This window comes from Ictidomys tridecemlineatus, chromosome 5 (assembly GCF_052094955.1).
Source record: "Ictidomys tridecemlineatus isolate mIctTri1 chromosome 5, mIctTri1.hap1, whole genome shotgun sequence".
NCBI lineage: Eukaryota > Metazoa > Chordata > Mammalia > Rodentia > Sciuridae > Ictidomys > Ictidomys tridecemlineatus.
Window position 1 is genome coordinate 39,040,165 of NC_135481.1, and position 17,202 is coordinate 39,057,366.

Consider the following 17,202-nt stretch of genomic DNA (forward strand, 5'->3'; position numbering starts at 1 on the left):
TCTTTAAGACTTGGAGAGATAAATGTTTTCTTAGGAGAGAGGAATGGTACTCTTTGGGGGGGCGGGGGGGGAGTAAGTGAGTGGAACTGGAATGAAGCACAGTAGTAGAGAGTTTGCCCAGCTTGCACAAAGCCATGGGTTTCATCCCCAGTACAGCAGGGGGGATGGGAAAAAAAGAGGGGGGGAAGCATGGTAGGAGGAAAGGATTCAGGTAGAATAAATTCATTTGTCTATGTCATTGCCAGTTGAATGAATGAGAATGTCGTCACTCCCAGAAAGCCTCATTTAAGTAGCATAAACAGTGTCCTGCATGGAACACTAGAGATCTGAATGATAACAAAAGGAAAAACAGCGTGTTTTGTGCCAAAATTCTAGCAGATTCCCAGACCCCCTAGGGTCAAGGTCAGGGGTTGAGAGGAAACTAGGTTTTCATCTTTGCTTTGGTGAGACTACTTGTAAGGAAGTTGAACATAAAGAGAGTTCATAATCTCTGTGTTCAGCTTATAATGCTCACAATCTTTACTTACACCTGCTGGCATACTGGCGTATGAACTTGGAGCTACGGTATTAGTTATGGTTGTTCTAATTCTCTGATATCTTGAGTATATTCATCTTATTGACATGAAATGGAAGTAAACTAGAGCTAAACATTCAAAAGGGAACATCTATTATTTCTAAAAGTTATTGGATTCCAGTGCTGAAGGCCTGTTTTCTCCATTTAATGTTAACTTTATTACAAGTGTCAAGGGGCTTTGTGTCAAGGCTTCTTGTAATTTGTTGAAGCTCTGACTGGAAGATGCCTTTTTTGATATGTAAAAGCACTATTGCTGGGCTGGGGTTGTGGCTCAGTGGTAGAATACTCTCCTAGCACGGTGGGGCCCTGGGTTCGATCCTCAGCACCACATAACAATAAAATAAAGATATTTTGTCCAACTACAATTTAAAAAAAATTTTTTTTAAAGCACTATTGCATACTCAGAACTGACTTAGAACACATGAATATGGTGGATGTATATTGTTTGGAAATCAGGGGAAAGCCCAAGTGTAGTAAGCCCAGGCAGGAGGTGAGTGCAGGTATCAAAAGAAGCAGGATAGCACCTTATTTCTTCTTCATTCTGGTTTCTTAGTTCCCAGTACAGGAGTTAGAAGGCTTATTGCTGGCGCTGTGGGAATCTCTTGTGGCTTTTCCTGTTCTTTGAAAGAAAAATGGACCTTGTTTAAATAGCAGGAAGTGTCTGAGTTCTTTTTGCATCGATAAAAAGCACCAGCCTCACTGGCTGTTTACTGTGAGAACCAACCAGCTCCTCACTGACCCCATTGTGCTCTGTAGACTCTCTGGGCCAGTGGTGGGCGCGGAGGCGGGTGTCACTGGAACCCGTATTTTATCTCTCTTTCCTTTATACTTTCACATTTTTTGTTACACTGGGAAGTGTTGGTTCTTTTACATTCCTTGGAGAGACTGAACCAAAATCTCCTGGGTTTCTCACCTTGATTGCTTCCCCATGCTTCACCAGGTGGATATAAGATCCTTTCAGAAGGCTCCTTTCCTTGGAAAACAGAGATTATTTAATCTGTTACCCTAATTTTACTGTCACTGGCTACATTTTTTTTGTTGTTTTGTTTTGTCTCTGAATAGTATCGTAAACTGTGGACAGTACGAACCTAAATCTAAATGAAAATAACAGTAGCATTATGAGAGATTATAAGGGTAGGATACGTCTGTTTCAACATTGAGCTCCTGTTTTAAAGAACAGCCTGACTTGGCAGAATCATTCCGATTTCTATGGAATTGTGCTCCTTCTGGCTGTGTGCCCTACTTAGCAACAGGTGGTGCTCTTGTCCAGTGGGACTTTTGGTAGCTCCTCAAAATCGGGTGATGTATGCTAGACATAGAAGACAACAGCATATGCAGAAAAAGAAGCTTGTTTTTTTTTCTACATTCTTTACTAGGGACAAACACTTGAGACTGATTTTCCCTGCCTAGCACACTTACCAGAGAATCTAAGGTTTTCTCATTTTTTAAGCCCTTGCTGCTATTTTTTTCTTAGGCTTTTTCCTTCAGGCCAGTCCAAAGAAGTCCAGTCCAAACATTTCTGCCTCCCCCACTCCCATAAAAATAAGCTGGCAATAGACACCATTTCTTACTTTTTCGGGGGTACATCAGAGTTTATCCTTGTGAGTGTATGCACATCTTCATTCCTGAGTGTTTCTAATCTTCACATCCAGTCATTCTGGTTAGCAGTCAATGTAGAAAGTGGAATGCATGAAAACCATTTAATCATGATTTTGAAATCAGTTGAAGCTTCTCAAAATTCAAACATCATGTTCCTTATTCAGGACATAAACACTTAACAAATAGAAACCTACTTGGAGATTACTTTATAGCAGGTATGACATAGACATCACTCATAGATGCCCACACTTTAATATTTATGCTGAGGGAATATATATGGAAATAGTAGATAAGTAGACTGCAGAAATCTGGAGAGCTAAGCTTGCCCGTTCATTCAGTGGCTTAAAATATGTGTGCTTGCCAGGCATGGTTATGCATCTTGTAATCCTAGTGATTTGGGAGCCTGATAGAGAAGGATCATGAATTTGAGGCCAGCCTCAGCAACTTAACTAGGCTAAGCAACTTGTCTCAAAATAAGAAGGGTTGGGAATGTAGCTCAGTGGGTAAAGGACCCCTGAATTAAATCCCTAGTCCCTAGTTCCCCCCCCCCCCACAATACACACTTAGACACATGGGCTTGCTAGGCACAAAAAAAAGAAAATTTCAAGTTGTTAACAGAACTATGTTGCTGCCTGATCAGACTTGGAATTTATACAGGCCTCCTTGTTTGTGTCATGGGGGGCTTAATGGTCTCTTCTGTCCCAGCTGTAGTCGTTTGATTGTGCTGTTAAGAAGACAACAAAATGAAGAGCATTTCAATAATCTAAACAGGACCAAACAAAGACGCTGAAAAAAAGGTGTATGTCACAAAGACAGGGAAGGATTGGGGTGGGAGAGATGTGGCCTGGCAGTATTCCGAAGGTGGGAAAAGACAGGCTGTGGCACAGAGGAGTAAACATCCAGAACCCATAGCTTTGTAGCATAAACAGCGTCTGATGATTTGTTATGATGCTATCAGCACATCCGTTCTTGTTCAGTTTAGACAATAATTATGCACTTGGCAATAGTGGCGAGAATGACAGTTGAGAACTCTTGGACTACTCTCAATAGTCAGCCTCTTTAGTTCTGGAAAAAAAAAAAAATCCATAGGTTCAGGGCTGGGGCTGGGGCTCAGCGGTAGAGCACTTGCCTGGCATGTGTGAGGAACTGGGTTCAATTCTCAGCACCACATATAAATAAATAAAATAAACAACAAAAAAATTTTTTAAAAATTCATGGGTTTAAACCCAGATACTAAGGATGCACAAAGCAATTTCCTTTATAATTTTCTCCTTGACTTTCAGTTGTTAGTTTTTTTACTTTTTTAATGTTAATTTTTTTAGTTTTAGGTGGACACAATATCTTTATTTTATTTTTATATGGTGTTGAGGATCGAACCCAGCACCCCGCACATGCCAGGCGAGCACACTACCGCTTGAGCCACATCCCCAGCCCCAGTTGTTAGTTTTCAATGTATGATCTCCATCCTTTTTGTGTCCCCTAGCCACTTCCATATGTATTCTTATCCAACCTCTCAAGCTTCTTCTTTTATCCTCTAATGGCAGCAATTGTTCAGGGCATGTTTATGGACCAGTCTGCAAACAGGAAACTCTGCTTCCTGAAATATGATGGGAGTTTGAATGATACTGAATGGATGAGATGAAAATTTGTGAGTTAAGTGTTCTTTAAAGTTCTGTGGCTGAATGCATTTCTTATGGGAAGAGGAAAGGAAAAATTGCACGTTTAGCAAGTGAAAGCAACTTCATTTCACAGATATCCAGAACCAGTCCTTCTAAAAGCTGAACAAGCCCTTATGTCTTTATTGAATTACATCTTGGGTTAATGACATTTACTAGCCAGCCTTTTGAAATCATCAGAAGAGGGAGTTTTGGTAGTTGATTTTGTGTTGTTGTTGTTTTGTAGGTTAGTCAGGTTTTAACAACAAAACAAAAACCTCAATGGCCTGAGGATGTAGTTTAGTCATAGAGCATGTGCCTGGCATGCACAGTGTACTGAACTTGATCCCCAGCACTCCAGAACAATAAAAAAATTTAATGAAAGGTCAAGTGTGGATATGTATGTTTGCATTTCTTAGTGTTTATATTTCTCCAAGAGAAGGCAGGAATAGCCATTTTTCCTATATATTCTCATGTTCCTTATTCAGGACACTTAACACTTAACAACAGAACTAATAGAAATCTATCTGGAGATAGTCAAAGGAAAAAAAAGCAGATTTTTCAGTTTACTTTATAGCAGGTGTGACATAGACATCACTCATGGATGCCCACATGAACCTGGTCCCCTGCATAAGAATGTGGAATAGAGAAGCGTCCAGATTTCTTTGCAGCAGACAAAGAAATCAATTTCTTCTCAAAATTCAGACATCATGTTCCTTATTCAGGACATAAACACTTAACAACAGAACTGATTGGGAGCTGCCAGCTGAGAGAAAGTCTATACCTACCTCTTTAGAATGTTGAGTACTCTTGGAGTCATGATTCAACAGGATTTTGCACTCTTCTTCAGATGCATTTTCCTGTTCTCATGATAAAAGGTATCCTGGATGTAATAATTTTGCCTGCATACAGCTTTGCAGTGAGTGATTTTGTTGCTTCAATTAAATAGTTTGTCCCCTCCTCCTTTTTCTTCTCCCCAGGCAAGGAGAGCCTCATCACTGACAGTGGAAAACTATATGCCCTTGATGTCCTGCTGACTCGGCTCAAATCTCAAGGACATAGGGTCCTTATCTACTCCCAGATGACCAGGATGATAGATCTTCTGGAGGTAGGAGAAGGAATCTTGGGGGCCTAAGCTTCCTTGGCATTTACATTGATGGAATCAGATATTCATGACTGGTATTAATCCTATTTAATGAGAACCCCAAAATTTTTTTGTTTGCTTTTAGTCAACATAGGGAACAGAACCAGCTCCTGGCAGATGGAGAGTATGCAAAAAAAAATTCTGTCTCCTTCCTTACAGCCAATGAAAAACATCCTTTTCCAAGGGACAAAATTCTCTAATTTTTCCCTTTATGACTGGGGGGTGGGGTACATACTAGTGATTGATTCCCAACAGCATTTTACCACTGAGCTAACTATATCCCAGTCCTTTTTATTATTTTTTGAGACATGGTCTTGCTGAGTTACTGAGGCTGGTCTTACAGTTGCAATCTTTTGCCCCAAACTCCCAAATTGCTGGCATCACAGTTATGTGCCACCATACCTGGTGAAATTCTCCAATATTAAAGCAAATCACAACCCAGGAATCTTTGAAAAGTTTCTTGAAATTCTGTATGGAAACCAAGATTGGGAGCTGGGCACTGTGGCGCACACCCGTGATCCCAACAACTTTGAGAGGTTACGGCAAAAATATCACAAGTTCAAAGGCAGCCTCAGAAGCTTAGCAAGACTCTATCTCTAAAAAAATAAAGAACTGGAGATGCGGCTCAGTGGTTGAGCAACCCTGGCTTCTATCTCTTCTATTGAATAAAAAAAACCCAAAAAACCCACAAGTTTGGGATTAGTTTTTCTATATAAAAAACCAGAGAGCCAGTATTCAACCTTAATTAATGAAATGATTCTTGTCTACATATTGCAGTTACCTAGTAAGCTTTTAAAAAATGCTGATATCTGATCTCAACTCCAGAGATTCTTATTTAGGAAGTTTGGAATGTAACTGGAGCATCAGGATATTTAAAATTTCCTGAAGTGATTATAATATACATCCAGGATTCACAACCACTGGATTAGTGGTGAAAAATATTTACAGGAAAGCAGGGTTTTTTTTTTTCTTTAATTATTTTCACATTCAGGTTCTCTTTCTTTCTTGCCTTAATAAATGAGAGGAGATCATGGATACAGAAATAGGAGAGTGAGAATGAGAATAAATAATCATAAACCACTAGATTAAAGTCTTTATACAAGAATGTTGGAGAGGCTAAAGTGCCTAGTTGTGAGGAGTATATAAATGCTTTTATGTTTTTCCTTGAGTATTATATTTGTAAGTCTTTATATTCCGGTAAATGGAAATTGGACCATGACATCCCTGTCTATGAATAAGGATATAGAGACCATAGAAGTGCAGACGGAACAAAGGTATCTGTAAGGAAGGTTTTTAGGATCTTGGAAAGCCAAGATTGATTTACTGAATTTTACAGTGAGTTTATCCAAATTGGGTGTCAGGCTCCTTTTATTAATTTAGTAACTTCTTTGTGCAAGAGACATATGTGCTATTTGAAGTCAGTTTAATCACCAAGTCTTAGGTTTCATAATAATGTTTAGCCCCTTGAATGCCATTGATAAGACAAACTTTCTGGTTTGTGTTTTGAGTAGATCACTTATTTTTGAAGGTTGAAAATAATGCTAATAAGCTATAAGTCATAAGTGTTTAAATCATTATGTTTGATATAAATTTTGACTATGTTAAAGGTACTGACAGCAGCAATCCAAAATAAAAGGGCTGCCTGCATCTCTAATGTTCTGTTCAAACCCGGTGATGCCAACAACCAAAACAATTTTCCTACACTGATGCCTTTTTTAGGTAAAGTACACTTGTCTTGTCCTTAAGAGTCAGGGACAGTACAGATAAAGTAGTGTTCTTCAGATGCTAAGAATTATGAAAAATCAATAATGCTACATACAGATTTAGTAAGGGAGGCGATGATCTTTTTTTTCCAAGGCATTATCAGTAGAGAGTCTTGAAAGTTCATTTGTATTAAAGGGAATTTTTAAGGGAATCTGGGCAGCAACCCATAAATAAGCTAGCTCTGTCAGATGAAAGTGAATATAGGTAGTTTAATTTAGCCCTACATTTTTATTCCTCATTCTGTGTATTGCACACTTGTAGGTACTTATTAAATATTACTAAAGTAAAATACTTTAAAGTATGATGAGTTTTGTTCAGGAAGTATGCTGTAAAGCCCCACCCATAGGTCACTTCTATCTAATCCAGTATTTACTTGAGGGAGTAGGACATAGTTTATAGGATTTGCAAACAAGGCATCTTGTGAGAACCTTCTTAAATGTAAATGCATCTCTCTATGAGGAATTCTAACTTAGGGAAAAGCAATTTAAAGCATGAATTTTACAACTGCTGACATTCCTTAACCATATGTACAGCCCACATCTATGTTGAAGCCAGAGAATGTTGCAACTGTTAGTATGTTTCCAAAACTGAAATGGAAGTGTTCTCTAGTTTTCCTAGTACTATATTTTACTAACGTTGTTTCTTCAATGTTATATTCTTTTATGAAAATGTATTCTTTTTTTGTTCATTTGTATTAATGTTTTTCATTCAAATGAACCACATTCTATATTCCAAGAAACTAGTTCTCAATAGAATTTGTTTTGTGAGCATGGAGTTATAATGGCTACAGTGTTCCTCTATGTCTAATCATTTTTTGAAATGTAAATATATTGTGAATGTTGGTAAAATGCATGATTATGTCTCCATTTATATTTCACAGAGTATGTTGATTGTTTTGGTTTTTATAGGAGTCTCTCTCTCTTTTTTTTTTTCCCATTGACATCTTATACCATACAAAGAGGGATAGAAAAGTTTCCAGTAGACTAGGAGTTAGAAACTCACATGGAAGCATCGAAGTTCTGTTGTATAGCTGTGGAATATGTTAGCATTTCTCTTTTATTTGGCATTTTTTCCCCTTGTTATTGTTTTTTGTGTTAGCCTTAGCTGTCCATCTCTTTATTTCTGGAACTCAGCAGAAATAGATGGCAGTAAAGATTCACATGCTTGGTTTCCATTCTGTAAGAAAAATTAGTTCTAGGCACTTTAGTATTTGCTTAGTATTTTCTAAAGAGAATGATAGTGTTCTTTTTCCCTTGGGTAAAAATATGAAATTAATTGAAATTGCTTGTGTAAATATCAGAACTTCTTTCAAATAGAATTCTGTATTCAGGAATGTCTTATTCTTTCCCATGTCTTCTGGATTAGAGGATTGTCAAAAGGGTGATTGCTGGGCTGGGGATATAGCTCAGTAAGTAGAGTGCTTGCCTCTCATATGCACAAAGCCCTGTGTTCAATCTCCAGCACCACACACACACACACAAACACACACACACAAAGAGATCATTTAATTTCTAGGATCAAAAATTTTTAGTTTGCAGTAGGTATAAGTTAAACATGGTAGAGGGGCTGGGGTTGTAGCTCAGAGGTAGAGCGCTTGCCAAGCATGCTTGAGGCACATATAAAGTACTCAGTACCATATAAAGATAAAATAAAGATATTGTGTCCACCTATAACTAAAAACAAATAAATATTTTTCTAAAAAAGTATAAAGATATGGTAGATCATTAAATGTTATATGTTAGTAGATTTATTTTATACTTACTGAGTCCACTGTGGTGTCTGCCTATTCAGAGTACTATGGAAATAGACATAATCCCTGTGCATTTGGGATGATAGTATAGACATGGGCAAAACTCTTTTTCTCTTGACTGGTATTATCATAGTTGGGGACCCCTTCCATATCCAGTAGTTGCTTTTAACTCATTACACATGACTTACCTTATCTCTAGGTTTCCTCTTTTGAGATTTATTCTTGTTGTATCAAGCAACTAAGTCTGTAGTTTAAGGAAATAAGTCATATGGTCTTTTTTTTTTTTTTAATGCAATACAGAAATACTTGGAAAGGGTCAGCCAACTGATGCTATGTGTAATGTGATTATTAAGTACTGAAACCCAGACAAATCTTCCAATAGTACATCATAGAGTTTAAAAGTAAATAATCCATAATAAATGATGACATTTGAAATACTGGGAAGCTAAAGATTCCAAAACTGCCCCCATGAAATGAAAAGCAAATTTGGGTTGCTGTGAACTGGAATCTTCATAAGATCTTAAGAATGAAAGAGGGAAATTTGTCAGCTTACCATCACAGTATTTGTAGAGTTCTTCCTCTCATCCTGTGGCACCCATGAGTAGAGCTTTTTTTGTTTAGTTTTTGGTAGTGCTGGGGATTGAATTCAGGGCCTTGTGCATGCAAGGCAAGCACTCTACCAACTGAGCTATATCCTCAGCCCATGAGTAAAGCAGATGTGAAGGTCAGTTAAACCTGTCTTTGACTTCAAGGAAACACATACATACAGAAATTATCATCAGATGGACCTTAATATTAGTGCCCAAGTGAAGCATTGACAAAGTTAAGAACAGCAAGAGGGGATACATTTATTTTATACTCTGTCAGGGTCACTATTGAGAAAAGTTTCATATAGACTGTGATATCTGAACTTAAATAGAATATTAACCATTAGGGAGGAAGGGAATTTAAGACAAAAGAAGCCTAGTATAAAAAGGCAAAAAGACCCAAAGGTACAAGACATTTGAGGGAAGTAGCCCAGTGATACTAGAATGTATGGTCTAGGAGAAAAGGAAATATGTTAAGTAGGTTGAAGGCAGATTATGATGGGCCCAGGAAGGCCTTGTGATAGGAACATGCTGTGAAGGGCTCTCTTTATTACATACAGAAGTGTGGCCGTCATATTTCACGCTCTTGGTGCTATTTGGTTGGACTGCAAAGAAACTGTGATACCCATAGAGAAAAACCTAACTTTTTCCTGGTTTTATACCCCAAAGAGGGAAAGCATGTCCAAGAAAATTAAAGTTAACCCAGGTCTAAAGGTTTGTTGATTATCCTTGGTTCTTTTCTCAGATTGTTTTATGAAAGTGAAATTGGGTTAGAATGAACTTCAAAGACAACTGTGAAATAGAAGTTTCAGAATAGAAGATTGATAATAGGGGTGTGTCAACATTTGCCTTTATTTTTCCAAGTGTTTAATTTTTCTGATGGTAATGGCTAGGTCTTGTGGATAGAATGTAATAAGAAATTTAGGATAAGTGGGATTCCCTCCACCTCTTCCCCCACCCGCCGCCCCCAGTATTGGTGAACATTCTTTTCATTTGGGAAAGAATAGAAGGATTAAGCTGAGAGCTCTGGATTCAGTCCACTTGAGTTCCAGTTCTAGGTCTACTCCCTACCACCTGTTTTGCTTTAGAGACCTTACTTAACATCTGAAAAGTGGGATAATAATACTACTTTAAAGATTATCTTAGGATTAGATAAGCTAAACTAGATAAAGTACATAAAACAGTGACTATAACTTAGAGAATATTATTAGTGAATATTTAGTAAATGCCATAATTATCACTGCTACTCAAGTGAGCCTAGTCCCTTTATATTATACTACAGAGTGTATGTATATTTGCTTTTATTTATACCTTAAAGTAGTGAAAAATCATTTATAAAACTATATTGAGTTATGTTGACACATCTACATATTACTGCTTAACAAGTAGGACTTGTGGATATGATCCAGAACTGAAATATCTTCTTGCATTAAAAACAGTGGTTTTCAGGGCTGGAGTTGTGGCTCAAGGGGTAGAGCGCTCACCTAGCATGCATGAGGCGCTAAGTTCGATCCTCAGCACCACATAAAAATAAAATTAAGATATTGTGTCCACCTATAACTAAAAATAAATGTCTTAAAAAAACCAGTAGTTTTCAGCTGGGGTTGTAGCTCAGTGGTAGAGCGCTTGCCTAGCACATGTGAAGCACTGGGTTCAATCCTCAGCACCACATGAAAATAAATAAATAAAATAAAGGTATTGTGTCCAGCTACAACTAAAAACATATTAAGGAGAAAAAAGAAACAGTGGTTTTCAAACTAATGGGATGTGGTACGCAAAGGACAGGTAAAGATTAAGCAGATGGGTCCTTGAACTTTCCTTCCTTCTTTGTCAACCAGAATACTAATGTTTCTCTATTTTATATGTTAGAAGGATTCTTTATAAGAATCTTACTTTATAAATAGTGTATTTTTTAGTCCCAGTGCTTTAAAAATACCATATGTTCTACAACAGTTTGTGGCTTGCAAGTCATACATTATTAAAATATAGATGTGGTTCACTGTTCATAGGGTGTGTCCCTCTATTCTGCATTTTTGACAAACTTTAGATTTTGGGCCATATTGCATAGGAAGGATCAAAGGGACCCTGCAATGCTTTCCTTCTATAGTGTCTCAACTGCTGGTATGTGGTGTCTATTGATATCAACTTTAAAATGGCCAACTTTAAATGAGGTATAGTTGCTAAATAAAAATTGTGTGTATTTAATGTGGACAGCATAATTTTGTTGTTGTTTGTTGTTTGTTTGTTTTTGATACTGAGTATTAAGCCCAGGAGTGTTTTACCTTACCATTTAGCTATGTCCCCAGCCCTATTTTTTGGGGAGTTCTGGGGCAGGGTCTCATTAAGTTGCTTAGGGCTTTGCTAAATTATTGATGCTGGCCTTGAATTTGTGATCCTCCTGCATCAACCATCTCAGTCACTGAGATTAAAGGCCACGTGCAAGACACCACCTTGGACCACTTTTTTTTTTTTTTTTTTGTACTGGGGATTGGAACCCAGGGGATGCTTAACTACTGAGCCACATCCCCAACCCTTTTTTGAATTTTATTTAGAGACAAGGTCTTGCTGCGTTGTTTAGGGCCTTGCTGAATTGCTGAGTCTGGCTTTGAACTCATAATCCTCCTGTCTCTGCCTCCTAAGCCATTGGGATTACAGGCATGCGCCACCATGCCCAGCTCCATAACATATTTTAATACATATATGCATTGTGAAATCATTGCTATAGTCAAGCTAATTAATATATTCATCACCTATGTAGTTATAATTTTGTATGTTATGAGAACATTTAGAAATGGACTCTTACCAAATTTTAAGCATGCAGTACAGTATTATTAACTATATAGTTACTGTGCTATGCATTAGATCTTCAGAACTTTTTTGTCCTGCATAACTGAACTGTTACCCAACATAGCTCCAGTTTCTAATACCTACCTTTCTATTCTCTGCTTTCGTGAATTTGACTTAATAGGTTTACTTTTGCATAACATTTCTTGACTGTGACAAATAATTCTGCAGCGAACATGGGGGTACAATTATCTCTTTGAAATACTAATTTCATTTCCTTTGACTGTATACCCAGAAGTGGGCATCCCAGATAATATGGTACTTCTATTCTGTTTTCCATGATGGCTGCACGAATTTATATTCCCACCAGCAATGTACAAGGATTCCATTTTTCAACAACCTGATCAGCATTTGTTATCTTTTGTCTTTCTGATAATAGCAATTCTAACAAAATAAATCAGTATGGGCCCCAGTCCTCCCACAAAATCAGAATCACCAGCATAGATCCCAGCTTATGTATTTTTAATCCTATTTAAGAATCACTACTCAAATGCCAATAGTACATCTTATCAATAATGCCTTTTACGTCTTCAATAATTATTTTTGTTAATTTTTTTCTTCTTTTTTAAATTTTCTTTTTAAAAGTAATTTTAAAATTAAAATAATGCCTATTAAAATTGTATAGTTCTCAATACTTCCTAAATGCTAAAGACTACATTTTATTAGTTCAAGTAGCATTCACTTTGGTTCATAATTATTGATCCATAGTAGTCTATTTGTGAGTACTGATGTTCATATCTGTTTAATCAAAGGAGAGAACTTTAAAGCTATAGGAAAGGAAATTATGCATTTTGGTTCTATTCTGCTGCTGCCTTAAATGGAGCAGAAGGAATTCTGCTTGCTTTTAGAGGCTTCAGGAAACTTAATCATACTAATTGGTTATCCTATACTAAATGCCAATAATGGATATAGGTGGAATATCCTTGATTTCTACAAAGTTCCTGGTGTATAGAATTGGGTAATAATTGGTCTTGAGAGCTGAGGGTGTGACTTGGTGTAGGGTGCTTATTACCTAGCATGCACAAGATCCTGGGTTCAATCCCCAGCATTGCAAAAAATAAAATAAGGGCTGGGGATGAGGCTCAAGCAGTAATTCGCTTGCCTGGCATGCTGGGGCGCTGGGTTCGATCTTCAGCACCACTTAAAAATAAAATAAAGATATTGTTTCCACCAAAAACTAAAAAATAAATATTTAAAAATAAATAAATAAAATAAACATTTAAAAATTTTTGGTGTCTTTTTTTTTGTCCCATAAATCCTCCTTAATGCTCAGAAGTGCTTTAATGCACAAGTACTACAAACCTCATAAATGTTAAATCTAATCATCCACAGTAGTCCTCAGATACAAGAGTGTACTATAGGGAATTGAAGGATAAATGGGAATGGTTGTACCATTTTTAAGCCATACCTAGGCTGCAAAATTCAGCAAAAGTTTTTGATTAACTGGATCTCAGGGTTTGAAAAGAATATAGTAAGGAAGGGTCTAACAACAGATTTTAGGAAAACCTTTTGGTGTTGCAATTGGTGAGTGTTGATAGTTTTTTGAGGTAGATTTTTATAATTTTCAAATGTGCTATGAATACTATAAAATCATTTGTTAGAGGATTTTAACTGTATAGAATTGAATTGTATACTCAAATATTAAGATTTCTTTCATATAATATGAAAAAGGTTATGTAAAAACTAAGAATGGAAGTGAGTACAGTTCTTGAAATTAACACTTGGAAGGAATTAAGAATTTCTTTCCAAATAAGCATTTGGCTGTATTATCTTTTGCTAAACAGCTTGGAATTTTAGAAAGACATCTAGAGTCACTTTGGAATGTTCAGAATTGGTGAATAAAAGAAGCATTAGAAGCCAGGCGTGGTGACACACACTGTAATCCCAGCAACTCAAGAGGCTGAGGCAAGCAGATTGCAAGTTCAAAGCCAGCCTCAGCAATTTAGCAAATCCTGGGTAATTTAGTGAGACACTGTCTCAGGATAAAAATAAAAGAACTAGTGATGTGGCTCAATGGTAAAGTTCCCCTGGGTTCAATCCTTAGTGCCTCCCCGCCAAAAAAAAAAAAAAAAAAAAAAATCATTGTATTGCTTTTTTAGCATAGTCTTTTGTCTTTGAGGTGTTTTTCTATAGTATGAAAATTAGATATTCCCCTGTCCAGCTTTTAACAGATTTTTGCATGTCCATTTACTTAATATCTTGAAGCTGTTTGCTGAAGTAGGATCTTAACTTATCTAAAGTCTTCTGAAATCCCATTTCTCCCCTTCTAAGAGCTAAGTTTTGAAGTAGTAAAAACGAAAGATTCACTTCTGTTGCCTCTGTAAGAGGCTTTCTGTAATCAGGGTTGGTCTAGGATTAATGTCCCTGGTGTTTTGCTAACCTTGAAATATTAAGTATGTGAGCAGCAAGATTTACAAGAAGCCAGGTGGTATAATCTTAGCCATTCTAGCAAGGGGATCACAACTTTGAGGATGGCCTCCACGACTTAGGAAAATGATATCTCAATATAAAAAAATAAAAAGGACTGTGGATGTACTTCTGTGTAGAGCACCCTGGTTTTAATGGTTTTAATCTCAAGTACCCTCCGAATTTTTTTAAAGAAATTTATTATTAGTGCTTTCATGAGTTTAGAAATTCTGGTTTAAAAGGCAAAAGAGTGCTTGTGTGGGCTAGGCACAGGTGTACACACTTGTAATTCCAACTACTGAAAAGGCTGAGAAAAGAGGGTTTCAAGTTCAAGGCCAGTCTGGGCCATGTAGCAGAAATTAAAATAATTTTTTGTTGTATATCAAAATGAAATTTTTGGAAAGATCTTGAGATGTAGCTAAGTGGCAGAGCACTTGTCTACTCGGTTGAGGCCCTGGGTTTAATCCCCAGTACTTAAAAAAAAAAAAGTCTGTGTAAGAAGTCAACCTTTTTTTTTTTTTTTTTTGTTAGATTTAATGTGGGATGGATGACTCTGTAAACTGTCCTGGTATAGTCTGTTTATTTTGTTGTCTTGCAGCATTTCCTGATTGGATTAGCTGCCAAGGTATGAGTGGGCTTCTTATGAGTTGTCTTTGAGGTGTTTTTCTATAGTATGAAGATTAGAAATTCCCCCGTCCAGCTTTTAACAGATTTTTGCATGTCCATATACTTATTTTTTTTTGTTAGATTTAAATTTGTGGGATGCTCTGTTTTCATCTTCTATCCTGAATTCCTTCTCATCTACCATTAATCCAGTCCAATTGTAGGGCTTTTACCACTAAGTGTAACCTTGAAATTTTACTTTGGTTGAATGTTTTCTGAGCCATTAGGGAACTACCCCAAGATGGGAAAAAAATAGTTAAAACAAACAAACACCATAAAACACAATGAAATATATGTGCCTCAGTGCCCTAATGTAGTTGGTTGACCAGCTTCACCTCAATGATACCCTAGCCCAAGACCTCTGTCAGGTTCTTTACAATCATTTGCTCTTTGTCACTAGAGTGTATTTTGAGATATTTATACAAACATGGAGTGCGTCTTATTCTAATTAGGATCCTAGTCTGTGGTTATATATGATGTGGATATGATTGTGGTATATTCATATGTGCACATAGGAAAGTTAAGTCAGATTCATTCCACTGTCTTCTATTTCCTGTCTCCCCTCCCTCCCTCATTCTCCTTTGTCTAATCTACTGAACTTCTATTCTTTTTCACCTCCTCTTGTTGTGTGTTAGCATCCACATATCAGAGAGAACATCTGACCTGTGGTTTTGGGGGATTGACTTATTTTGCTTTGCATAATAGTCTCCAGGTCATCCATTTTCCAGGAAATGTCATAAAGTCATTCTTTTTATGATTGAGTAATATTCCATTGTGTATATACCATATTTCTTTATCCATTCATCTGTTAAAGGGTACCTAGGTTGGTCCCATAGCTTAGCTGTTGTGAATTCAGCTGCTATAAACATTAATGTGGCTGTGTCCCTGTAGTACGTTGATTTTAAGTACTGAGGAGTGGGATAGTGGATAGCTGGGCCAAATGGAAGTTTGATTTCAAGTTTTCTGAGGAATCTCCATTCTGCTTTACAGAGTGATTGCACCAATTTGCAGTCCTACCAGCAATGTATTAGTGTATCCTTTTCTCTACATCCTCACCAACACTTTTTCTGAGTGGAGTCAGATTAAATCTCAAGTGTAGTTTTAATTTGCATTTCTCTCATTGCTAGAGATGTTGAACATCATTTGCTCTTAATAGGCTGCCACATACACTGCACTAGCCATACCAAACTTAAAAGAATATTTGAGCCCAGAGACTAATATAACCATTTTCCCAAAGTAGAAATATTTAGTCTCAGAGAAGAGATAAGATAGCAAAAAGAGGGAAGATCAGAGCAGAAAAAGGAGAATTAACAGGGAGGGAGGAAGGAAGGGAAGGGGGAAGATAATGAATTTAACAAAATTATATTGATTCATATTTAAAGATATCAAAGAGAATTCAACCTTTATAATATGTTGAAGAGAAAAAGTTTAGTAGAGAGGGAGGAGGGAAGGAAAGGAGGGGAATAGGAATTTAAATCAAATTTCTTGCATGTATGATTTTGTCAAAATGAACCCAGTTATTATGTATAATTATGATGCTGTAATTTTTAAAAACTTGCTTAGTTTTTTAAAATAGATTAAAGTATCCTCTAGATAAGGGGGGCCTTTAGATAAGGACAGTCTCCCCCATATCTGTGGAGGATACATTCATTCTAAGAACCTCATCTTGTGCCTAATCTTATCAAATACCATACATATTTTTTGCCTGTACATACTTGATAGTTTATAAATTAGTAAGATTAACAAGAGCTAGTAATAAAATGGAATAATTACAACAGTAAACTATAGTATAAGTTATTCAAAACATATAAATTGTTTATTTCTGGAATTTTCCATTTAATATTTATAGTCAGTGGTTTACCACAGGTAACTGAAATCATGTATAAGGAAGGACTACTATAACTGTCTCTTGTTTTTGCTTATAAATAGGCATTGGCTTTTCCACAGTGGACTATTTATAATATTACCAATGCAACCAGAAGGTCACAAAGAGGAAATCAGTGTTCATTTGAACATCATCTATAAGAGGAATCGCAAATTCTAAAAATAGGAAGACATTCTGTCCACTGCATCTCTTGAAGTCTTTTCTTTTTTTAGTTGTAGATTGACACAATACCTTTATTTTTATGTGGTGCTGAGGACTGGACCCAGTACCTCATACATGCTAACCAAGCGCTCTACCACCAATCTACAATCACAGCCCCCTCCTCTCCGCT

General features: G+C 36.8%; 1 protein-coding gene across 3 annotated transcripts in view; it reads left to right on the forward strand.

The window, feature by feature from the left end:
* Window positions 1-17,202, forward strand: part of Ino80 (INO80 complex ATPase subunit) — a 131,808-nt gene that overhangs the window by 87,615 nt on the left and 26,991 nt on the right. For all 3 annotated transcript variants that reach the window (XM_078049791.1, XM_078049790.1, XM_078049792.1), the window contains exon 27: window positions 4,809-4,936. In XM_078049791.1, the coding sequence (XP_077905917.1) occupies window positions 4,809-4,936 (128 nt within the window). The remainder of the gene's footprint in view (window positions 1-4,808; window positions 4,937-17,202) is intronic.